Source organism: Ischnura elegans, chromosome 6 (assembly GCF_921293095.1).
Source record: "Ischnura elegans chromosome 6, ioIscEleg1.1, whole genome shotgun sequence".
Taxonomy (NCBI): domain Eukaryota; kingdom Metazoa; phylum Arthropoda; class Insecta; order Odonata; family Coenagrionidae; genus Ischnura; species Ischnura elegans.
In genome coordinates, this window is record NC_060251.1 from 98,688,180 (window position 1) to 98,714,825 (window position 26,646).

At 38.6% G+C, this 26,646-nt stretch overlaps 1 protein-coding gene across 1 annotated transcript; it reads left to right on the top strand.

Moving 5' to 3' along the window:
• Positions 1-68: 68 nt before the first annotated feature.
• On the top strand, positions 69-25,184 carry LOC124161244 (proline-, glutamic acid- and leucine-rich protein 1-like). Its single transcript, XM_046537522.1, has 13 exons — positions 69-239; positions 325-389; positions 516-682; positions 760-860; positions 4,913-5,005; positions 7,317-7,559; positions 10,022-10,146; positions 11,725-11,907; positions 13,197-13,310; positions 13,394-13,538; positions 16,035-16,256; positions 17,703-17,951; positions 23,795-25,184. Exons 1-13 carry the CDS (start codon positions 129-131, stop codon positions 24,785-24,787), a joined length of 2,811 nt encoding a protein of 936 aa, XP_046393478.1. The 5' UTR covers positions 69-128; the 3' UTR covers positions 24,788-25,184.
• The last annotated feature ends 1,462 nt before the right edge of the window (positions 25,185-26,646 follow it).

Genomic DNA, 26,646 nt, shown 5'->3' on the forward strand with positions numbered 1-26,646 from the left:
CCCCTCACCTACAAGTCTACTCGCCGTGACGTCATTAAAAAATCGAGAAGCGAGTAGCGTAAAACATATGAAGTTCAAATGTGTTTGGCGTTTTGCTTGCTTGCACTCCACGTGCGTTCCTACGAGAAATGGATAATTTAATAGATTTGTTTCATAGCGTTTCTGTGTCACCATGGCGCGACAAGTATTTGAGTGATTTTTTATGTGGATGTTCTGAGCACCAAGCGTTTATTGGCCGTGTAGGTGTTTAGTTGGTAAAAATGCTTTGTTAAATGACATTAACCCTGAATACGCTTTTTAATAGCATAAGCTATTCTTTCATAGAACCCTCCTAAGTTGGCGCAGGTTGCCGCAGATATAAATGCTAAACTTAACAGCGCAACGAACAGGTAGGTGTACTATCGTGATAGCCGACCCTTGTAACTTGAAAACTGAAGTCACAGCTCTGTTTGGTATCAATTCCTTCTCACCGTTACAGTCCTACTTGTACTCGGCATCGCTTGATTTCTTTGTAGGACCGAAGGATTGTTCCTGCTCAAAACATTCTTGACGCAATGCCCTGATGAGATATTTTGTCAGAATGCCTTTTCCTGGGTGTCGCAAGCCTTAATTTCTGCGGAAGGGAAATCAAATGAGTCAAATACTCGAAAAATCTCACCAGCTATGCCCTTAACCGTTTTAAGTAAGTGCGTTTGTGTTGAACGGTCTGATTTTTCTTTTATGATTTGTCTTTTATTAAATCGTCTTCACGTATTTCAGGGGATATTATCGAATTATCTGGCCAGTTTCCTACCGTTGTGAAGCAGTTGTTACCTGTCCTTTCAAAACTGTTACGGCAGTTAACGGGACACCAAATTCAGGTATTGGCTCGCTGTATTCCATGATAATTTTAAAGAGACTAGCATGTGTACTTGAAGTTGCTCATTGCCAATTGAAATGGTACGAGTAACTCTTCTTGTGGAAGGGGTGTTTAACTTCATATCAAATACCTGTAAGTCTTATTCTCTGGTACGGTGTACTTACGAATAGTTATGCGAATGCGTTGAAGCAATGTGCCAGGAACGTATCTAAAACCAAAAACCGGGGTAAAGAATGTTAAAATATTATGTGGGTTTTCATAATAAATATAGTTATTGTGTAACATTCGATGAATGAGCGGTGAAATAGGCAAGCCAACCACAATGCAATCGATGTTAGAAGAAACTATTGGCCTATGCCTAACTCCCTTATGTAATGTACCTTAAGTTACCAACTAAATTGCAGAAGGAAAAGAATACATCTTTTACTCACTTCTGCATGTAGAAAAAATGAGGAATAACTTGTCACTGTCCTGAGTAGAGAAAATGAATTCCTGAAGAATATTCCAAATCATTTTATGCCTTGGAACTGGTTGCGATACAGAATTAGCAATTGTCTAGAAAAAAGATGTCCACAGACCGTCGCTGGAGGAGGCCATTGAAAGGAGAAGAAATTTAAATTGTTTGACAGGGGTAAATGTTCATTTTTATGATGAAGTTAGGTAGTTTGGACAAGTTTTGCTGTAAATGAAGCATTTACATAGAAAAATATATCTGGATCTTTCTTATAGGATAGTATCCCATTTCTTAAAGAACAGTAAAGTTGGTTTCGTTAGTGGTAGCCCATGTTGCCCTGATGATGATGATGATGATTTCAGGATTCTTCATCCTTCCACTTTCATACCTCTCCCTAGAGCTGTCTCCAGGCTCCTTAATCGTGGCGGTGCCTCCTTCCTTGTACTTCCATTTGTCCTCCCTTCTCCTGTGGTCCAGGAATAAATTACTTGGACTTATGAGCCTGGCCCTAGGAGTGTGATCATGTGATCGACCCAGGTTCTGTTACCATTGTAAATGAAGCACTTATCTTGATATAAATCTTCAAATCATTCTTCTCATGGGTTGATTTCCTGTTTCTCTGGGAGCAAGAAATCTGGATTCACCAATGGTAACTTGTGTCACCTTAGTGACAGAATGAGATTCCCTTTCCTAATGCTTTCATCTCTACCCCATAGTCGTCATCAGGCTCATAATTTGGCGTCACCAGGAAGCTCAGCAACCGGGAAAAATCCAGAATAGTGCGTGAATTTTTAGTCCTTGATATTCATGAATATTTGCTCCATCCGGGAATTTCAAAATCTTTTATTTCTGCATCTACATAATACCCTGTAAGCCGCCTAAAAGGTGTATGGCATTTCAAATTCATTTCACATAAAATTTTGCCTATTTCCCTCATTCTTCCACTTCCATGCCTCTCCCCAGAGGTGTCTGCAGGCTCCTTATTCATGGCAGTGCCGCCTTCGTTTTTCCTCCATTAGTCCTCCCTTCTCCTGTGGTCTGGGAATAAATTACTTGGACTCATGAGCCTGGCCCCAGGAGTGTATCCCTGTGGGATTGCACAGAAAACACCCATTTTCTGGCGTTTGTTATGATTATTAGTGCAGTGGCTTAGTAGAATTTTTACAGCTGCATCGAATGGTAAAATTCCTGACAAGAAAACAGAATAGAAATTTTTAGCAATTTTGACTCCAGTAAGATTAAAAAACACAAAGAATAAAATGACAGATGACGTCAACATCTACTTATGAGGTCATAGCAGCATCTTTGCTTGCATTGATTAAATTTTAATTTCAAGTACAATTCGTGGTAACTAACCTATTCCTTGTCCTTGCAAATACTTAAATATAATATTATTTAAAAGTATTGAAATAATTTTGGGTGTTTTAAAATTCTTATCTATCGCAGTAATAACATAAGATTGACCTGGAATTTTGTAGAAATTTTCCAGGAAAACCGGGAATTATGCATGAATTTTAAGTTTTGATTGGACGGACACCCTGTTCACCTCTTTCCTTTTATTCCTTTCCTCCCTTCTCCACGTCATGGTGCAGAATGGAGAAGTCGCACTTGTACCCTGCCTCGAGGGTGCATTCGTTTGGGTTCCCTGCAGCATTCCAATCAACCTTTAAATGGAGTACTCTTCCACAATTTTATACATCACTCTTCATGTTTCAATTCAGACTAGTCATGAATACAACCTAATTTTAAGTATACCAAGACTAGCCACAGTGATCTGTCCGGTTGTGTCCACAAATATCCACAGCGAGGAATGATGCCTCGGTGGGTTAACTGGCAAAAGCACTCGACTGGAAATCGGGGTACATATCTGGGTTTGAATCCTGGTCAAGGCGAATGATTTTTTCTTTGCGGATTTTTTGTGCAATAAATACAACTGATTCAGGCATGATAAAATAGAAGTTCTGCGTATTGAAATGTAAGGTATTTGCACTTTTTCACAATTATTTTAATGCGTTCAATGCGTTTTGGCTTGCTGATCCATCATTTGATAACAGACGTCACGGTACATGAGAACATCTTATACTTCTCCAACCCATGGCCTTCCCGTCTCTGTGATTTTTTTCCCAGTGTGGTTCTTCTTCAGCTATTACTAGAGTCCTTCTACCCTGAGTTTTTCGTATCTCTTTAGCTGTCTTTTTTTCTCACCGTCTTCCCCACTGTAAATGTGTTCCCCACCCCTTTCTCAAACTTCTCAAATCCTCCTACACCTCTTCCTCAAATGAATAAATGTGATGTTCTCATGTGCTGTGATGTTCTCATGTACTGTGATGTCTTGTACCAGACGGATGGTTCTGTGAACTGAAACATAGAAACATGAAAAATAATTATGGAAAAGTGCAACTAACTACCTTTCATTTCAATCAGACGGTCATAATCAGGTGCTAGGCATACATCTTTTTCATGGGAAGCAGGGGGCCTATTGTAGAGCTCTCACCGCTGGCAGTATTGAGAGAATGGTGGTATGACGCCATTGTTGTGAATCCAAAATTATCCCCAAATGTTTAATCTTTTGCTCTCTTCAATTGTTATTATTAATTTTGCATGAAGAACAGTCTTGTGCAAGATGAGACTGATGGATTTTTGGAAGTTTTATCATTAACTACTTAGTGATGTTGTATGAAGTATAATTGTACAGTGAGTCCTCGTTTAACGTCACCTACCGTTCCTGAAAAATGTGACGATAAACGAAATGACGTTAATCGAAGCATAATATCCCATAAAAACAATGTAAAAATTGAATATCGGTTCCTAGACGTCGCAATTCCTATGCGAAAAAATTTTAGCTTATCATAACTGAGGCATTTTTTACGATGGGAATGCCAAACTATGGCATAAATACGAGTTCCTGTCTTCATCGACGACAATAGCAGCAGTTACGTAAACCCTTCTCCATATTTGCATCTTCCCGCATTTGCTTTTCGGCTTCGCTACAGTGCGGTCCAATGAATGCTACCAGACGCTACAGACCGGGGATCTGGTGCTCCGGTCCATAGGCCCTACCCTCGCTACGAGAATTTCTTTTCGGACCTGTCAGGAGCGAAATAAAAATGGCGGAAATGAGCGAGGGCGGGCAAACTGGGATTATGAAATCGAAGAGATGGTTTTAATTGCGAATTAAGGCGGGCGGACGTCACCTGGGCATCATCATCGCTGAAACATCGTCGCAGTAACAGGAACCAAAATTATTGTGAACATTGTTCTCTTGGAAATTTTCGTGGAAATGTCTATGATGCTAAAATTTGCCAAAACCGTAATCGCAATTAACAATATACACACCGTTTTACACTTTGAATAGACTGACCGTATTACCGCCCACGAAACAAACAACCTGTAACGCCTGCCATTTCGCCTTTTTTCTCGCGCGAAATTTAAAATACGTGACGTTATCGCGAAGGGAAGGGACGATAAACGAATCACGGTCGTAAAATTTTCGTGACGTTATCGCGAAATGACGTTAAACGGGGTGACGTAGAACGAGGACTCACTGTACATATTTGTATTCCTGTGGATTTATGTGACCGTTCAATTTTGTTTTTCAGGATATTCTGGCAGATTTTCAGTCTTCATGTGCGCTGTTGCAGTGCCTCCAAGCATGCATGAAGCACTACAGCCCCCAGTGTGTACCTTTCAAGGTAGATTTTGATTCATTTTTGTCTTGGTTATCCTTATAGATGTCATCGGTGCATTTTTCACCTTCACTGATCATTCTTCAGTACATACTTTAACTTGGAAGCCTTTGCTAAAGTATGTCTCGGGCTGTATTGTTTTCCTCGATTGATATTGAACTGTGATGTTCACTCAGACAAAATATTTAAATTTGAAAGAATTAGGTATTTTAATGGGAAAGATGATTTTTTTTAAATTCTACATTTAGCCATCCTTTCACACTGTTTTACATACAGTTGAGGACCTCAAATCCGGAATCCAGAAACCCGGAAAACCAGAAATCCCGAATGGCTCACGGCTTACTTTGCTACATAAGCATCTACATTTGTGTGTCATGAGTGACCGCATGCACACCCTTCGCTATGTAAAAATGCAAATGATGAAACAAGTCATCAGCTTCACTCTCCTTGATTATACGACTTAGAGAAATGGAGAATTCACCTGTCCTACTTTAAATCAAAGAGGAGTTAATAAAAATGGGAAATACCTTTGGGAAGGCCCTGAAGACCAGAAATCTAGAAAAACCGGAAATCCAGAAACCCTTTGGTCCCAGGCTTCTGAATTTGAGGTCCTCAACTGTATTTTAATGCTGCCATGTCAACGACGGTGAAATTCACATTTTAGCTGTGAGAAAAAAAATTTTCCAGGACCTGGAAGCAAACCACTGACCTTTGGCTGTCCAGAACTCTGCGCAGACTAAGATCCTATGCAGGTTCCTTATTCTCAGGGAAATTGTACCGAGGCTCATGGTACTAGATGTTAGGCTCATGATTCAAGATGCCAATGCAAGGGAGTTCATGTAAATGTTACCACAGTTCTTGAGGAAGGAATAAAATGTTACCCATTGCCACCATGAGTGGCTTTAGTGCAGGTTTGAGGCTCTCTACTGGTTGTGGCCTCATGAAAGTCCTTTCTTCCTTGTGTTACCATCTTGGATGGACTGCATCGGCCTAACATCTAGTACCGTGAGCGGCGGTACCATTGCCATGGGAAATCAGAAACCCTGGTAACTTAGTGGCCTTTGCAGTGGCCTGGAAAGCCAAAGGTCCATGGTTTATTCCCAGTTGAGGGGAATTTTTTCTCATGGTGATTCATGTGTATTTTCTCACGGATTTGAATATGAAAAAAATGCAAAATTTACCTCTCGCTTTTCACAAGTTGATGATGATGTCTGGTCCTGGCTCATTTATTCACTCAGGGAGAGCATTTCACTGAGGGAAGAAACCTCTCTCCAGAGTGCAAATAGCAATTAACTATGCAAGGTACATGCACAGTGCATGTAAGGATGGAAGCTGTGAGGGACTCAGAGGCTACATGCTAGGCTTATATTGCTTGATCAATTAAGAATAGATGTTTTAGAGCAAGACAGAGAACATCATTTTAGAAATTCCCTGTCTTTCTAGGCCCAATGAAAATGATAAATAAAGATAGATGGTTTTCTGAAAGGTTAGATGTAAGAATTCATTTTTCCCCTGGAAAATAAAGGACTTTAAAGCATGAAAAATTCCATCCAGCATTTATTTCAATAATAAATGCTGAATGTAATTTTGTATGCTTTGAAGTCCTTTATTTTCCAGGGGAAAAATGAATTCCTACATCAAACCTTTCAGCGTATGTATGCTGTTTTCATATTTTTGATTAAATTACCTTACATTGAAGCTTCCCTGATCTGTTACTTGTACATTTCATCAGGAATACAGGCAGCATTGCCTATTATCAAAATGTTGCCATATTTATATTTGTTATATTGTGGTTCTACTGTATTGATATGTATCAAAAGAAGCGGTACCATGTATGTACACAGAATATCATCGAGTTAGTTTCAGAACACAATTCTCATGTGTTTTAGTGTTGATTTTTCTTTCGGTTATCATTATAAGCATTTAAATATAACGTAAAAGAAATTGCAATAGATGACCTGCAATCATGAATGATTAGTTAAAGGTATGAAATTCTATGTCATTATCTAATGTGATGCTTATTACTAGTTCATTTAGTGGTGCAACATGACTGCTCATCTTTCACTTAGAGGCAAAATTTCTCAATAATTTAATTGTGCTCAATTTAAATTTTACCCTTAATCAATTGGTTGATCTGATAGGACCACTAAAATTTCATTTTGCCCCTTCAGTTTTGCTATGTTCAGTGGAGATGGATTTTGCACTCTGCTTGTCTTCCTTGAAAACTAAGTTAAAGTTGCATGAATGGGAACAGTTATTAACAGTTACCCCTACCATTATTGCAACCATATATGATAGAATTTCTGCCTTTTTTCAGGGAGCAATTGAGAAATTGCTGCTTGGGATAATTATTTGCTCCAATGAGGCAGTCATTAATGAAGCATCAAAATGCTTCATACTGTTATCCCTCATCAATCCAAACATGGGAATGAAAGCACCTCAACTGACTGGTGGTGGAAACAGTCAGTGCACCTTTTTGTGGACCCAGATGGTTTCAAAACTTGTGGCCTCTCTGCATTTTACTCTTAATGAGCTGTATGGGAATGTTCCAAATTTTAAGGTAAGTGCAAAGTGTTGTTCATGGATTGACTTTATTATAAGATCCATAAAGATCAAAGAAGGCTTTGAGAATGCCTTGAGCAGACTACTGGAATGCGGGGTCGTTGCACTTGGTAGTCCCTTAACCCTTGGGCTGTGGGAGTGTATGATTTTAGCTGCCAGCCAGTGCAAAAGAGACCCCCTGCCACGAGGGTTGGTCTGGTAGAGTTAAGCCCCTTAGCAATCCTTATGGCGAGGGAAAGTGCCCAAGTGCAAGATATCCAGGTATGAATAAAAATTTTGGGTAAAACTGCCGGAGAAGTCATAGAAATTTCATGAAAATTCAATTATGGTCAGGGAAAAACTCCATTGTCGGACACGTGGAATGCTGCTGCATGCCAGCAGTAATGAATGTTGCTCAGGTGCTCCACCGAGTAATTTCCTCCATGGCTGCTGATGTTTCAAGGTACGAGTTGTACTGCATCCTCAGGGCTGAATGTGGGAAAGCGTCAGATCGTTTTACATTCCAGGGGTATGATGGATATCTGTTGCCATCCTCGCTAGGTCGCAAGGAGTAGTGCCTATTTAAGTATTCTGGGATTAGCCACGGAGATATATTTACGGAGTCACCCGTAATGCACAAATTTTGTGAAAAATCCACAGAGAAAAAAAATGATTCGCCTTGACCGGGGTTCGAACCCGGATCCCTCGATTTATAGCCAAGTGCTTTAGCCAGTTAAGCTACCGAGGCGTCATTCTCCCCTGTGGAAATTTGTGGACTATATTGGACAAGGTGGTATGGACTGCTGAGCATATTATGCGACTTGCACTCCAAATCAAGCGCACAGTGCCATAGCCGGAGAGCAAAGCCCATTTGAACACAAGGAGGTCCAGTATAGTCCACAAATTTCCACAGGGGAGAATGATGCCTCAGTAGCTTAACTGGCTAAAGCACTTGAGGGTTCCAGGTACAAATCTTGGTCAAGGCAAATGGTTTTTTCTTTGTTGATTTTTTGCGCAAGGAGTAGTGCCGACTAATACTACTACTACACCTTGACTTTTTTTTACAATACACCTTGCATCAATTTTCCATAAAGTCCCCATACATTACTGCTATACCATCCTTATAAAGTTGGAGAAATTAAAAAAATGGGAGGAAAATCAGGTTAGGGGCAGAAAAATTGAAAATGGGAAGTTAGTATGAATCCTGGTGAAGGGGCTGAGGGAGCAAAGGCTTTGTCATAGAAGAGCACATTTCCAGGAATTGCACAAGTAAGTTTGTACATACCCTAATTCGCGTTGTTGTTCCTTTGGAAATCTATAGAATTGGCTGAAAATATTAAAATATTATTGTAACTGATGAAATCCATGCATCTCCCATGAATGGGGTTGGGCATTTAACCTTGACTCTCTAAAGTGTTAGACAAAAATATAATCTTGCCTGGGAATCAAACCTGGGAAGTTCAACAAAAAAGGACAAATTACTTAACGTATTAAAACAACACAATTAGGAAAAACTTATTTTTTGAAAATCAGTCTAAAATACCTTATAATTGTTGCCTTTGAACCCATCCACCAGGAACAGTAAGAATTTGATTGGTTGAGTTGACTTCATACCCTTCACGTATGCACATAATTGATTATTTTTATGCTCATCTCAATATGACTATTCGTGCCTTAAATTTTGATGAAGTAGTTATGGTCTTTCTAGTCTCGTGAATTTGAAGTTGCGAGATTTTCTGCATGGATGATTAATGTTTCTTCTTTGATATGTAAGTATCTTTGTTGAACAAAACCGTTCCTTGTAGTAACTCTGTTTCCTCTCTCTTGTTGAAGGGACTTTCTGCACCTAATAATAAGAAGTAAAATTTTTGGCCTCATATTTCCACTTTCAATAAATTATTGTATTTTTTATATGTGGCTGTGAACTGAATCGTAAGACAAAATAAATATTTTTAGTTGTTGAAACTTAAGGGTTTGCTATAATTTCTCTTCACATAGTAATTAGGTAGCATTTGTTACCATGAGTGTAATACCTTTGATGTTTAATGAAATTTAGGAAATAAGTAAAATATTTTTTGAAAATTGTTTCGAAGGTGGTGACTATGTACCATGGTTCTTAATCCATGTGCATAGAATTTTATCGCTAAGAACATGAAATTATATTTCATAGTACATATTTCAATTGAAGGGGTAAGGGAAGGGGTTAAGCCTCAGAAATAAGATGGGAGACTAAATTTGGAGGAATGCTACAATGCTGCTGATTTGTCTTTGTTACAATACTTTGTCAATTAATTTTGTGGATAGAAGCAGTACATACTGGTGTTTCTTCTCAACTTTCATTTGTACTTAAAATTTTCTCTACTTTGAATGTCAAACTGCTTGTCAGGGAAAATCAAAATTGTCTGGGCATTGCCAGGAATTTTTTTCGATTATGTAATAACAATTCTTTAATTTGAATATTTTTGTCTCTATCCCCATTAGGCTTCAGCCCTGGGAAATGATAAGTTTGAGCTACCACCGGTGACTGAAGAAAATCCTGTTCTAGCCATTCAGTCATATGCAACGCTATATATCAACCTTTGCGAGTACCTGTCCTCAATGTTGACGTTAGTATTTATTTATTTTATTTATTTCCTATCACCCCTGAAAACATCGCATTTTGGCCTTTTCATTAGAAGTTCAAACATCTAACAATATATTATACATGCAATCATGCCCTGGATTGAGTTAATCTAACTGAGTGGACCTCAATCCCATGATCTTCAGATTGGCAGGCAAGGACTTAACCATCCAACCACTGAGGCTGGTAAATTAAATAAAATAATGGATGAAAGAAACATCCTGTTAAACAGTCCCATAAGTCTTTCATTTACAATTAGTTGTCCAATGAGTTGTGTAAGCCTTGGCTGTTTGTAATTAGTATTGCTAGAGTAAGAACAAGAAAGTAAATTTATTTTGTTAGCGTAGTAAGCATTGAATGGTTGCCTAGTCATTATATTATGCACTTGACAAATTGGTCCAGTTTTATAATTTTTCTGGTGAATTTTCAACGATGCTAATTAATTTTTTGCAAAAAATCTTAAGTCTTCATCTACCGAATGGAACTTCTTACTGATGTGTATGGGTTGTGAGAAGATTATCTTATATATGTCCTGACCACAGCCTTATGCAACCTTTATGGGCTCTCGCAATTTTTAAAAAATCATTTCAATTACAGTGTAATTTTAAACATAAATAGATATGTATTTTTGCATTTTTTGATTTGTCACCTACTTCTCAAGTTATTAGTGGCAAAATATTGACAAGCTTACCCCTTTCGTTAAAAGTTTGTGAAGTCACTGACTCTTGCCGAGCAGTTCTCCGGTTCTCCACTACTTCATTGCCTTGCTCATCTCTCTCGTGTGGTTAGGTTTCATAAAAATTAATGATCTATTCTTTACATCAAAGATTGGGTCTCTCAGAACTACTTAGGAATTGCAACTTTGATGTCAATAACTCATGAAAAATGGGTCGCAACTTTGGCAATGTTTTCATTTTCAAGTTATGAGAAAATGGCTGAATGAAGAAAATTTATGTTAACATTATAACTTATCATTCTCATCCATTTACGGAATTATCTAAATTAATCACAGTTTTTGATCTGAGTAAAAGGAACCCTTTGCTTGCTAGCAGAAAAACAAATTTGGTTAGCTTTATTGTTGTTATACCACTCTGCCGAAATCCAGCACTGGCTTCATTTAAATTCTAGACATTCTAAATTTCTGTGATTTTTGGTTAATCACCAAGACTTCGAAGTCTTAAACCCTTTTACTGCCAGCCCATTTCAGGTGAGACGTACGAAGACTGCCAAGGCTATTTACCGGAATTAGCAACATTTCAGATTTTAAAATTTTTCAGCTACTTAATTTTATTTAATGCATTTAGATTTTTTCCCATTACTTAAGATATACTTATATCTCATAACCATAGATAGATTATGGAGGTTTACTTAAATTATAGCCGTTAAAAAGGCCACAATAACGAATAAAAGTCAAATAAGTTGGGCCGATAAATGGGTCCCTGGCAGTTTCAGCCAGCTAGGGCCCACATATCAGCCCAGTGGCAGTACAAGGGTTAAGTACGGTCCATATCACACATGTGACTCATATATGGCGACATAAAAATTATCAATTAATTTTTGACAGAAATCCTCTGCCTGCTGCCAAATCAATTGCTTTGGAAGAAGTTTTGGGAGTGGTGTGTCAAGCGCTGGCCGTGACTTGCTCCTCTCTGAAGAATCAAGTATCTGCAGAAAGCCTTGCTCTATCTATTTGCATTCCACAAATTCACATTGCATCCTTCACTGTTCTGAACTCCCTAATGGCATGGTAAGTATTAGATGTAACATAGTAGTATTGTTGTTGATTTTTAAATTCTGAGTTATCTTCAATAATTTTGTCATTTTTCAACAAAATGTCTTTCGTACAACATATTTTGTATTTACAGTAGAACTTGGTTATAACAGCATCGGCTGTAACGTCAACTCGGGTTTAACGTCACATTTTATACAGAACAGCCAAAATTGAACATTTTATGTTGTACGAAAACCCGTTTATATCGTCGACAAATATTGCGATGCTCGGGTATAGCGTCAAAAATTTTGCAATTCTTAGGTTGCAAAAGTGGTACTGTGATTGAATTAAGTCACAAGTTCATAGAAACCATGTGTAGAAACATCAAAAGCAAAAACAGGTCACAAGCTGGGCGTTGAGCTGGTGACGGGATGCAACTCTTTTGTTTAATTGGTGTCTGGAGGGAGCGGGGGCTGTCCCGCATACCTGGGTCTTATCCCTTCCCACCCCTACATTCTACAAGGTCACTGACACAGGCACACTGTATTGTATTGTTTGTTTCGTTAGTTACGGTAGATCATCAGTCACATCACTACTTACCTCCGTGTGAGGATCGCGTATGTCGACAGTTGTTTTATTCGTCGTTAGTTTACGTTAGTACGTATAAGTCAGATTTAAGGCTGCTTTTTTTTATAACGTCACTCGGATATAGCGTTAAAAATCTTCTGGTCCCTTTGATGACGTTAATACCAAGTTCCACTGTATATACATTTAAAGCTAAATTTATGGAATGTTTTGGTCTTAGTAAAGAAGTGATTTTTGTCTTGAGATCTATCTCTGTCACCCCTTGGATTTGCATATTCCAACAGGTTATATGCCAATTGCTAATAAGCTATGTTGCTGCCCCTATATTTGTGAGCATCTGCTATTTATTTCAGAGCAGGAAAAATTTGGAGGATGGCTATGTATTCAGAGACTTTTTAAAATCACAAGTATAATGAATGTTGCTGAGTGTTACATAAATGTTTAATAATACAAATACTGCAGGACCATTGAATCTGCACCATTAGTCTGGCCAGTGTGAAAAATCATTTGACCATTAAAAAATTAGTCAATCATTGAAGACCATAGATGCCAGCTAGGAGAGGTAGGGTATTGGAGGGACAGGCAAGCAAAGATTATGTTTGCTACCATCTGATGATCGTGTCAACAATTTTAACTTTTCATTGAGATAGCTAGGACATTAAGTATAGATAAAGTTTCTATAGATTGCCAACACTTGGCATACTTCTGTACTTATTAATTTCCTTTGTATTTTTTTGCAGTGCACGGCTTAATTTGCTTGCCTTTGGACCCCTCATCATCAAGCTAATTATGCAGTCTTTAAGGTGGACTCAGGTTGTTAAAGATTGGCCATCTGGTGTAAAAAAGCCATACTGGTAGGCACTGAATTGAATTTGATTCCTGAATTCCTGATTCTGTTGTGAAATTATAATAAATTAATATTCTTTTTGATTGTCAGCTCACTTCGTTGTTCAGCCTATTCATGTCTGTCTCTATGGCTGAGGATTTCAGCTTCCTCAAGTTGTGCAGAAGAAATAGCTGAAGAACTGATCAGTATTACTTTGTGTGATATTGTTCCCTCTCGGGAAAAGATGACATTGACGGTAAGTTGTCCAATCTTTTCCCTGAAATTTTCACCTCACATTTTGACTGGAATATTTGCTGGTTGATTCAACAATTAAGACTTAGGATATAGTATAGGTTTTTATGGAATTTAAAAATTTGACTAGACAAGGTATGCCTGATGCAGATACTCGAAATGACTTTTAAATGTTCTCTGTTCACCTCTGTACCACATGGTAAAAGGTTTTAAATATTTTTTTAAGTTTTGAAGAAGCTAGTTATTTGTGAATATTATTTTTTTGAAGGATTCAATAGAAATTAACCTGTTCCTTACCTCTATGCCATAAAGAAAAACTTTTTTGTGCTTTATTTAGCATATATGTAGTTAAATTGTTTCCATAGTCCAGCCTGTGAGAGTTGTCCGATGAGAGCACAAGAGGCAGGGTGGAGATCCCTGCGCCAGCATAGGTTGCAGCCAATCACTGTCCCCCAAATGAACGTCACACCCTCACCTAGTCATGCAGCGTTGTCACGTGCATATGAAGCACAGAAATAAGCCTGAACCACCAAAACAAGCCTTTTCTTCAGATATCCAAAACAAAGGATTCTTCCTTTGGGTCCTTCACACTTATCGTCCTTTCCAGCTCCTTTCTTCATGGAAGCCTTTTGTTTGCATGTGACATGGGTGCTTCCCTTTCTTACCTGGCAACCTTGCCCCCTACGCCAAACTAGACCCTTTCACCTGTCATCGGAGAGCTCTTGGCAGCCGGACTGTAGTGCTTTGGTGTTAAATTCGTTTTGTTTTCTTTTTTTTACGACTTTTCTTCACCCTCATGTTGCGCTGTGGCCCACCGTCGCAATCTTTCATCCTTTTTTTTAACCTCTGTTTTAAATGACTATTTTTTCCTCAAAGTCATCCCGCACTAAATTACCTAACCTCAACATTAGATGACCATTCACTTGCAATCCTTCTTTCATCTTTCATTTAGCCCTCCACTCATTTACTTTCATGTACAGGAAAGTCCAGATTATCCCTGTATGAGTTTCTCTCTCCTTTGATGTTTTCCGCTATCTTTATAAGAAATAATATCGAACACACAAACACAAGGATTATTGCATTTAAATCCAAGGGTACCCAAGGCTTATTATTTCCATTAGAATTCCTTCTCTATAGCGTTATTATTTTCGGCAGCCTGATTTCCTAGTTTTTCAGCTTTGTTTAAAATATGTAGTTTTTTCTCAGAGACTATGATCGCAATGTTGACTTTTGATTTCAATTTTTAGGGTGGTTACTTCAAATTGTTTCAAAATGCTAAATAATTTGTACTCATTTACTCAAGCTTGGAGCAGATTGCATAGACAGAAAAGTATGTCAAGGAAGAAAGTACAGTATCAAAGCATAAAAGTCTTACCACTACTAGTCAAAGTTACTTGTTGTGTTTGTACATTGTATCTTTAATGTGAATGCAAAAGAGGCTACCTATAATGTGGTGAACATCACTACAGGTTCATGATATCACAACAAATTCCTATTGTGATTTTGAAAACACTTCATGACGCCACACCCCTTGTGGCTGCTTATAAGGTAGAATGCTTACAAAAATCTGAATACATATCAGCCATACAATGTGTTACCATACTTAAGATCTTCACATTAAGTGATTTGTCACGTAATTATTCTGATAATAATAATAATAATAAAATGCCTTTATTCGGGCGAGGTTGAGACTGGAAAGTCCCCTCTTCCACATAACCCCCTGATAGAGGCTTCCGATTACACTCAGATTTGATAAACGATGATTGTTATATCTAATCACTTCAAAATATTTTATAGATTGGATACCACACCTAACGTACCAATTCACATCAAAATGCTCTCTAATTACAATATTTAGAGAAATAAACTGCAGGAATTTAAGAATTAATGGTGCGAGTTTAATATAAAAATCTGGAGGATTGGAGTACACTGCGCTCCCACATTTTTTCACCGGTGTTTCCACAAAAAAGGTGCACTGCTTACTCTGGAAAATACAATATTTTTATTGGAACAGATATAGTTGAGTCAAAAATTGTGTGTGAAGTTGAAAGATGTGTGTATTGAAAAATTGAGCTCCCTTAGTTTGATTTGATGAGTTTTGTATTTCATTTTTCAGTATTATTGTGTATTGTGTAGCTCAAACGTGTAACCATTGATTTAACCATACCCGGACAAGCCGCGGTGAAAACTTTACGGAATCATCCTCAATGTACGAATTGTGCGAAAATTCTGCGGGGAAAATATCATTTACCTTGTCTGGGATTCTAACCCGGATATTCTGATTTCCGGTCGAGTGCTTTAGCCGCTTAAGCTACTTTCCCCTCTATGTAAATGTGTTTCTACAGAGAGGAAAGACTAATTAGAAATTCGGAGATCTGGGTTCGAATCCCGGTAAAGGTGAATGATTTTCTCTCTGTGGAATTTTCACACACTAACCATTAGTCTTAAGTACATTCCATTGTTTGGGAATCTATTTCGTATTTCCTTTTCTTTTATGCAGACTGCTGATTTAAGGAAGAAAGGCCACGGAAAACACCACAAGAAGCGAAAGTTGGAAGTGGCTGAGAACAATCTTGGCGAGAAGTCTTCAGATTCCACCTCCGGCTACCGGTGTGCCATCGGAGACGGATCCACAAATGCTGACATTTGTTGTGCTGCCTTGGATGTCCTTACTCATCTCCTTTATTCTGTCGGACCTTTCCTCAAGCCAAATCAGCATAAGGTTGGTTTTTCTGCACAATTATTTTGTGTACACTAAGGGTGAAATTTGTCATGAAAAAGTCATTTAGCTTAGCCTGGATTACAGGGTGTCCAGCTACTGGGAAAATGTGGAACTATGCGTGAATTATTCATGAGTTTTTTGCTCCATCCGTGAATTTCAAAATCTTTTATTTCAAATTCATTTCACGTAAAATTTTGCCAGTTCAACACCTATTTTCTGGCCTAAAATGTGTTTGTCGTAATTTTAAGTGCAGTAGCTTGGTAGAATTTTTACAGCCGCATCAAGACCTGGAATGTCATACAAGACAACAGAATCAAAATATCCAGCTCTCTTGACTCAAGTTAGATTCAAAAACACAAAGAGTGGAATTCCAGGTGATGTCAACATCTACTTAGGAGGTCGAAGGAGTTTGGTGGCTTGCGTTGATTTAATTTTAATTTTACATTAACTGTTAGCTAACCTATTCTTTGTGCATACATAAATATTCAATTATTTAAAAGTATTAGAGTAATGTTGGGTGTTTTAAAATTCTTATCCATTGCAGTAATCATGTAAGAGTAACCTAGAATTTTGTCAAATCTCCCTGGAAAACTGGCGATTATAATTGAATTTTTCTGCTTTGATTGGCTGTACACCCAGGATTTGAACCAGGTACTCCCAATAGGGTGGTTTCCTGTTTTGTTTTATTGCCTAAATCGAAAGATTATTACTCCTGGAGTACGTATTTCACGCTTTTAGATTATTAAATGACGATATCTATTTTTTGTGATTAAATGAAAAGTGAAAATTTTCAAGCATGCAAAAATGCAAAGGCTAAGTATAAATGTTGGGAAAAGCCAGTTTGACATCATTCTCTGTGTGAGGCTGAGCCCCACTACTATGCAGGCTGAGCACTATCAGGTAGCACTTGGCTTAAATAAGGATTATTAATACCCTATCATGCGAAGGAAACTTTCCGACCTTAGGCAATTTTAAAAGGTGATTATTAACACATTCAGTGCAGAGCACATCAATTGATGTCCCATCTAAGCCGAGATACGGAGCACATCAATTGACGTGCTCTGCCGGTCGGACCAGGAACCCTTTCTCCGCCTCCGTATGTGACTAATATCCACTTCCGAGTCCTCCGATCGTATGTATGGCCTTCAGCAAGCTTCCCTCTTTTGAACCGTGTGCGGTATCCCATGTGCATGGTATCATGAAATCAAGGAGGCTAATGGGAAAAATTTTAGAGTTTCTAAGTGACGAAAGAATTCAGCTTGTAGCCTTTTCCAAATGAACTTACAAGGAACTGCAGCATTAACTAAAAATGAATTTACCTTTCTACAGATTTTTCAGGAAAAGGTTGAGTCATTGTTTATCTAAAATTAATATAATGCCAAAAAAGGTGTGTCTGTTTTATGGATCTTATAGAGCACCTTCTAATATGCATTTCTTGCTTTGCAGATTCTTCAGGAAAAGGTCGTGTCTGTATTGGTTGACATCCAGCGCAACAGCAATAACTTGGGGGGCAAAGTCAGTGGAGGGAGGTGTACGGATTTGATTCTTCCCTATCAGAGTAATGCAAGATGTCGTTTATTCCTTTACAAGCTACTCCTGGCTCTGGTGCTGGAGCCACATAGCCACAAGTGGCCCCCTCCTTTGGGTATCGCTGCCCAACTGTTTGCCAATGGTTTCAATGATCCCAACTTGGAGGTAAGATGCAGTTTGATCATGTATTATCTTCATACTTCACTCGTTAATTATAGTGGTCATTCGTAACCCTTTTGGTGATAGAGTAAACTCCACACCATATGGACGTTGAGGTTTGTGGAGAAAAAAATATTATTTAATACCATGATTTGTTGTTTGTAGAACAACTGTTTTGTCAGAATTGCAGTACACTTCTTCAGGTCACTTTGCAGTCAATTTATTGAGGTCAGGGGACACTGACCTGAGGAAGCTGACTACAATGCTGGTAAGACTTAAATCCAAAGAATTACAAGAAAGCTTGAAGTAAAACCTGTGAATATACACCCATGTCTCGTATAGCGCAATTTCGATTAGCGCAATTTCGATATAGCGCAAATTCGTTCCTCGGGGAAACATTGCAACGCAGTGTAGCCTAATCAAAAATTTTAAACGCTCTCGTGATGAAACATGAACTTGCGCTAAGTACACACGTAATTTCTATCAATTTACGCATATTAATATTATTTCTTGCCTCAAATCTTCTTTTTTGTTTATATATTAATCTAAATTCATTGCTGTGCAATTGCCAAAAGTATTACTCGTCATTGGGTCCAGATAGCCGGCCTACCGAAGATTTATCTCGTCTCCTTAACAGAATGATAATAAATAATTTAGATCGTTAATTAAGCGTGGGGCTAGTGGAAATGAGTTTTTTTTTTCAGCAATACGGTTTGAGACGTATTTTTGCCGTCGCAGGTTACCGGGCGATTGACTTCCAGGTAGAGGGTCTACGCTAAAGCCTTCAAGGTCATCGGTATTCACGGGGGAGAAATGGAGCAGTGGCCGAGTTGCGCATGAATAGCATCAACACATAAAAGGGTCCGCTATGGAGTCTCAAACACAATGGCTTCGTTCCCTCCCCGCAGTCATAGGCCTTCTGCGTCTCAGGAATACAGTTCAGCAGAAGAAGCTGATTTAGATAGAGCCATACAGAGTAAAAACCAAGACAATATGGCAAAAAATAGGAATGCGTGTAGAAAAATCAAGAATTTATCAAGAAAAACCATAAACCTAGAAGAGGACTTGAGAGAGGTCAATTGCTTTGAAAATGGAGAGCGTCAAAGCGATATTGCGTGGAAGTTTAAACTCACGATGCCTTATTCTGAATAAAGACGAAGCTAAAATATCAGTGACCTCAGCCGCACCAACTTCAACCAAGCGGTCTACACATACGGAAAGTTCATGGTGAATCAGTACAAAAAGACGAGAGTGGTAATCGCTCCGAGACATTTAGTGAAAGCGGTTGGTTCCAGAATTTAAACGGCAAGCAGGTATTTTCAGTGCGGCGATATCAGGTGAATCTGCAAGTGTTGATAGCGCAGCCACCACAACATTTTCTGATGAACTCCAAGCTGTTATTGAAAGTGGCTCCTTTCCCCCTCAACTAGATCTAGTGTTGACGAGACGATATTCTTTTGGAAAAGAATGCATTCTCGTTCATTCATTTTCAGGGAAGGAAAACCTGGGTCAGGTTTCAAGGCATTTAAAGACTGTTTCACGTAGCTGCTAATGACGCAGGAGGACTTCAAATTAAAATGATTTATCATTCATAAACTCCGCTAGCTATGAAATGGCATTTAAAGTAGCATTTTCCTGTCATTTCGATGAGCTACAAAAGGGCCTGGGTGACACAACAGTTGTTTTTAGACTAGTTTGAAAAATCGTCAACTGCCGGCAACGCATTACGATCTCCTGAGATAGCAGATGTTAGCCCACCCGCACGACAGGATGGAATTTCGAAAGCACGTAAGAATTTTTTTTAACGTGAATAAAAGTCTTTGAATGCTTGAATACTATCTTTAAAGATGTTTTAAACTATAAATATGTATAGAAATAATGTTTTCTAAGGCTTTTTATGGGAATATAGATGTTTTAGAGGAAATTCAATACCAAAGACCTATGCTACCAGGAACGCATCCCTATCTTCCCTATGTTAAAACGCTCTCGTATAACGCAAATTCGTATAGCGCAAAGACCCCAAGGAACGCATCCCTTGCGCTATACGAGACATGGGTGTACATATACCCTTTCTCCCAGTAGTTTACATTTTTCATTTATGCTGCACAATTAGTCATTATGTAAATTAGTTTGAAATAATTAATGGAGGGGGTAATAGTTTTACTGGCAGAATGAAAAAGCCCTTTGATAGATTATATGAAAATTTTCTAGATCTGGTGTGGAATGCGCCTGAGGTAATAATTCTCTTTACTCCAACAATCACACATCCATGGCTGGGTGATGTGCGATCGCGTGATTGCACACCAGTTGCCTTTATGGCAGCTCTGTGCAGGGCTTGCTCATGGTAAAATACTTACCTGGGCAAACTGCTGATTGGTTCGGAATACCCCCAATTAAACACGGGGGTCAGGGCGTTTGGTCACCCCAGGCAGTCGCCTGGATTGTGCGGCCCTTAAGCCTGCCCTGGCTCTGTGTTACTGGTTTCCAAGTATTGCAGAATTAATATCAAACCTCATGATTAATGAACTGCGCCATGTAATATAACGTTGGCCTCTAAGGCAATATGTGCATGACGCATCTGCATTGCACAGTATGTGACTATGAATGTAGTTCCCAATGTCAGTCAATGGTTTGATTTTTCCTTCCCAACCACTTCACCTAATCCATATTCACACTGCTATTAATAAATATCACTCTGATAAAAATTCATGTTTCTTGGAACTAGGGCTTACAGCCTCATGAATTAGGATAAGAAAAGATAGCATATTATCTGTAGTCAGTTGCTTGTCCCATATCAGACAATTTGAGCCTACTATAATCATTTACTTGTTTGTTTACGTGGTGAGTGCACAGATACCTTGGGAGTACACTCATAAGGATTACAGATTTGTGAGTGAGAATTGGTGGCTGCAATTAATATTAGATAAAATGAAGTATGTGATTCAAAATAATAACTTCATGGTGACTGCATAAAAAATTTTTATCCCAAAATTCCTTAGCTATTAGTAGTCGAGGCAGGGACCCAAGCAGCTGTTACGCAAGTTCATATTTGGCGATTGACTCTAAGCAAGTAAGTTGTGGAGTATGTACTGCAAAAATCAGTGGACTTGGTACTCAAGTTTAGGCTGCTGATTTTGCTGTTTGCCGAGTGAAAGGGAGAAGAATAGGCTTGGTCAATCTATCAATATGCAGTACACTCCCGATTATCTGGGCTAATGATGGGGAGGGACTGCACAAATAATCAGAAAACACAGATAACCCAAACTTTCACTTAAATGTCTTTCAATGTTCATAATCTACCTAAAACAAACAATATATTGTTATTTATGCATTTATTCTGTTATTTTAGAGTGCTTCGCGGACTCAATGAGACCTTTCTTCACCAGTTCGCGATCTTTTTAGCTGGATAACATGGCTGTACTCGTATTTTAATGCTCCATGTAAGGCCTGGCTTCGAAAACCACACATCCGTGGCTGCGTGATCACGGATACAGAAAAGTGGTTTGCACGAATGCTTCAAAGCCACTTCTCGACGCCGGAAACTACTCTGTCAGGCACCATGCCACATAGTCGCGTCTCGCACAAGTTTCCCGGGTTAAAATTGCTGCGGGATGTGTATCCGTGATCATGGAGTGCGTCGCGCACTGTAAGGCTTTGAAAACAGAAACTGCTGTGAATGCAGCTAGCACGTGATAGCTTCTGTTTTATGAAGGGGATTCCTACAGAAATAATAAGCCCGGTGTATCCTAACATTAATGCAGTAATTCCGATGATTTTGCGTTTGATTTTATTTAAAAAAATAAAGATCGCGGAAAACGTTGAGCGAGAGTGAAAATCATGCACGGATACTCCGCAAACTGGATTAACCGCAGCCGGATAATCAAGAGTCTGCTTTATTGAGAAATATCACGGTAGTAAAATTTTTCTGGAGCCTAATATTGAGTTTTGAATATTGAATATACAGTGAGTCCTCGTTTAATGTTGTCGATTCGTTCCTGAAAAACTTGGCGTTAAGCGAAACAACGTTAAACGATGCAGTAATTCCCATAAGAAACAATGTAAAAAATTTTAATTGGTTCCTAACAATCCATTTCTTCGTAAAAGAACCCAGAATTTCCCGGGCGAGAATCCAAGAAGGCCAATTATCGGAGCTGTAACTTTTAAGCAGACTTCGTGACCAATCGGGAGACACCTGAACCAGGCCAAAGAAATACATTAGATGGCCAAAATGAAAAAAAACCTGACACTCGGAAGCACGAGGATGAAGGGCGAGTCACTTTTCATGATGATATGAATTCTTTAACCCGGCGGAGATTGCGAGAAACATTCATTACCGATTATTCACTTCAGCATGATTACAATTCATGCACAGCGCAACGATTAAAGGTTGGGAATAAGGCATTATTAAATGAAATATACAAACTGAATCGAGAAAGTATTTTAATGGCGAAACATCGATATTTTCAGTAACAGAAGAAATTTCAATTGTAAAAACTCGGCCTGAAAACCTAAAACTCGACCGATCTCTCCAGCAGTTGCACCTTCTTCAATTCTTTCAATAATATCAAGTTTTTGTTCTAATATCGCCATTTTTTCTTCTCGTGTGAAGAACCACCAGGATAGCCACTCCTCTTTGTGGACATTTTTTTCGGTTGGAATCAGAAAAATATGCGGATAATGGGTAAATGAGGCGATAATTATTCGCTAAGATGCATATTTAACTTACGTTTCCCACGCCAACCTTTTCTGTCAAACGAAAATTATCAATTGCATTAATATAGTAATATTTACTATACATCAGATGCGCTTGCGTCCTATTCGCTATTCATTTTTTTTTTGTCGCGCATAATTTGAACAACGTTATCACGAAGCAATAACGACGTTAAATGATCAAGGGGTTCAATTATTGGACAACGTTTTCGTGAAACAACGTTAAACGGGACGACGTTAAATGAGGACACACTGTACATGATTGTGGGAATTGTCTTGTCAGGTTTTTGTATCAAGTCTGATTTTTTTATGGAGCCCATAATCATCAGCCAATTATTCATTTTAATTATTGCAAATTATTGATGTAAAAAAATTATCGTAATTCAGTATTAAATTTTCAGTATTCCCTGCATCTAGGCAAGAAAGGGAGCCACGTTGCTGGGTTCTACGCGTAAAACAGCATCTCTGATGTAGTATGAGGAAGCAGGCATTCTCATCATTCTTTTCTTTCTTATTTATTTTTTATTATGTATTCCTTATTTACCCAAAAAATATGACAAAATGAAAAAAAAAAAAGGTATTATGAACAGTGGATAATTTCTAGTCTGGTTTTCTGGGTAACAAGACTTAAATTCATAGCAAGAAGTATTGTCTCAACATTCTCAAGTTAAAACTACTATGTTTTTAATTCAATACAAAATTTCATTTCCTGTGACCCCCTGGTAGCATACCAAAGATTTTAGTTTTATAACTTTGACTATAAAAAATAGACTGGTGTAATTTACTGGAATTTTTCATTCAGGATGAGAGAACACTACTCAAACTTTTTTTTTAATTTTTCACACTTAAATGAAACATATAGTGACTGCGGTTTCAATTTCATATATCAAGTTCCACACCTTGAGAATGATGGTTATCCATTTAAACGTAAGTTGGCTTAAGTTTGATTGAAGTGTGGTTTAATTACTAAAGTTTGTGTGTTCTTCTATCATCATAACTTTGTCAATACATTTCTTTTGTTAGGCCTCACAACTTCAGAAAGATTTCATCTAATACCTTCATGAGTGGTATATCTTTGCAAAATATATTTGAAATGAGACTAGTGAATACATGATTTTGAAAATATTTTTTCCTTACAGGTCTCAACGTTTTGTTTGACATCAGAGAGAATGGTGGAGAGAATATTACATCCATCTGCACCAACCTTAAACTTCCCTATAATGAGTGACAAACAACCAGATTTCCTCAATTCATTGATCAGTCGAGTGAAGCTGAGGGAAAGTTCAACTCATGATGTGAGCAAAGGGGGGAATGAGGTATTGGAAGGGATGAGGAACGCAAAGCTCTCTGTTCAAGAAGTGCAAGAGAACATAGATAGTCCAGATCATAGATGTTCTTCCTCATCTCAGTCCAGGTCTCCATCACCTGAAGTGATCACCCTCAGTGACGAGCCTGCCATTTTGGAGGAGACCGCGGGCAGCCCGAAAGCAGTGATTCAGGATGTCAGTACACCGGAGAGGCCAATGGCCAGCAACGAAGTTGTCTTGGTTCGCAGGATTGAGAGATTGGATCGAAGTCCTGCCATTGAAAAGGTGAAATTGACCAATGTACCTCTGACTACAATTCAGAGTGTAGGAGTTCAAGTTGACAGCTATTCTCAACCCAAAGAGTTGCCATCCTCTAGTGTCGCATCCCATTCTGATAAGGTATTAGTTCTGAAACTCCCTCTCCAAAAATGTGATACAGCGGAGTCAAGAAAAGATTTTGCTCAACAGTGGACGGCTGAAAAGGAGGAGATGGAAATAGTATGTGAGGAAACTGGCTCTGAAGGACAGGTTGAGCTACTAGGTGAAAATATTTCAACTAGAATGAACGAAAGTGTAGAGAGTGGATATGTTAATGGCTTTGAGTTGGTGTTGAGTGAAGATGAAGTCAAACCAGCTGACGGTGTCAGTGAAGAAAAAGATGGAGAAAACTCCAATGTTGGGAAGATTAAACTATCTGAGGACCATAGTAATAGTATAAAATCGAAAGTGGTGAATCATCAAATTTTGGAGTTGGACGTTGATGCTTTAAGTGAAGGTGAGGAAATGATAAGCTGTTTTGTGGATGCTGATCCTGACAATGACTAGTTTTGATTAATGATTATTTTACTGAATTGTTAAAGCTGTTGTTAAGAGAAGACCAATTTTACTTTGGTTACATTTCAGTCAAATCGGGTGTTACATGTGAGTGCATGTAATTTTTTTATAATATTTTCCTGATATAAATATTCCTTTTTATACATGTCTCAAATTAGAGATGCATGGAATAACCAAAATGTGTACATATTCCATGGATGATCTTGTTTTCAAATGGGTGAGTTGAATTTGTTGGCTTTATTTACTTGTGAAACTGGCTCGTTTCAAATAATTAATGTTCTCTCTTTTGCATTGTCTTGAATTATTACACTATGTATTTACTGGGTAGTTATTTGCCAGTTATCTCCCAATCCATCAATTAAATTATGCACTTACATTGAGATTAAAATGATCCTCTTTTTATTTAAGTTTAATTGATATGAGGAGGCAGCCAATGTCTAAGGTCGTTTGTGCCATGAGGAAAGGGTCAGGAAGGAAAGATGGAGTGACACCCTGCATAGGCATTTTCCGGCTCTTAACCCTTTTGAGACGGTGGAGTTTTCGTCTTAGCATGACTGCTGTACTGAGCCCCAAGAGACTCTTCTTTCTCGTGGTACAGAGCATTTTTGGAAGACATTCATTAAGAAGGGTCTCGCGTATAATCACAAGCTTTCAGCTCCAGCCTTTTTCGACCCCTCCCCAGCGAGGACTCCGCATTATCGCAGACTCCGATGGTAGTTGTGCTCCCTCCTTTCCGGGTTTACGGCCATACCTAAGGCATTGGTTCGCGGTCAACTTATGGATTGCTTATATGTATTTGGAATATGGATAATTGTTGATTGCACGTAAATTGCAGACTTTGAATATAATTCCTCATTTTTTTCTGAGTATTTTCTAATTTTAAACGAAGTCCTAAGGTCAATATTAGTGCATTTAATGCAGCAACAATTTCCATGTTGATGTTTATACAGAACTCGAGATATAAGTTTATATTTATCATAGAATTTCGTTTGAAAATTTCAAAAGCTGCTCAACAGACAAAGAATTCAATTCTTAGTTTATATTTCTTGAGAAAAGAACATTTATGTATTTCGAAAACTGTCTGGATAAACAAGTGCATGACTGCTGTCCCTTACCACTAAGAGGGGTAATAAAAGACTAGGGGTCTGGGTACCTGCTCCCTTATTCCAAGGGTTTAGCCTAAACCCTGCAGTATTGGATCCTGAAACAAAGACGTCATACACCCGCGACTGTCATAAAAGGGGGAGAGCTAGGAAACATATATATTCGGCATTCGTTCATTTGCGCAAGAAAACCTCCGACGAAAATATACGGCTTTCATCTCCCGGGTCAAGAAACGTCCACATGTACGTTTATGTCTTATGTAGGGAAAAGGTTAATGAAAGGTGCCGAGGAGACCATAGCCTGACCTCCTATCTGACAGATGGAGTGTTGACTAATAAAGTGTCCTCTAGAGGCCCACAAACTGTCCTGAAAGTGGACACTTGAGCGCCCAACCTAGGGGAGTTCTGGCAAATACTTAGTGAGCCGCATATCTGTACCCAAAACTAACAGTCTCTCCTCATTTCGTGTCAGTGCCCGCTTCACAAGCCTCACCTTACGAAGAAATCTGAGGCAGCTGCGCGGACACCTGATAAAAGTTTTATCCATTCTATTCTCCAAGAAAGAGTCAAATCATACCCCACCGTATACTAGTATCCCCATTGCTCCGGTGGCGTTTAGTTGCTGGGCCTCATAAACTCAGGGGACGATTGTGAGCTACAACCTTGAAGAGGAATACCGTCCCTCTGCCTGAGGTGTGTGGCTCAAGTTTTAATGTTGGAACTTTAAGTGTTGGTACCTCATTGTCT

Bases quoted from the DNA above. Each gene is read 5' to 3' on its own strand.
- LOC124161244 (XM_046537522.1), top strand. From the start codon at position 129: ATGGATAATTTAATAGATTTGTTTCATAGCGTTTCTGTGTCACCATGG. The intron at 240-324 runs GTAGGTGTTTAG...ATTCTTTCATAG, and splicing joins ACCAAGCGTTTATTGGCCGT to AACCCTCCTAAGTTGGCGCA. The intron at 13,311-13,393 runs GTAGGCACTGAA...TTTGATTGTCAG, and splicing joins GGTGTAAAAAAGCCATACTG to CTCACTTCGTTGTTCAGCCT.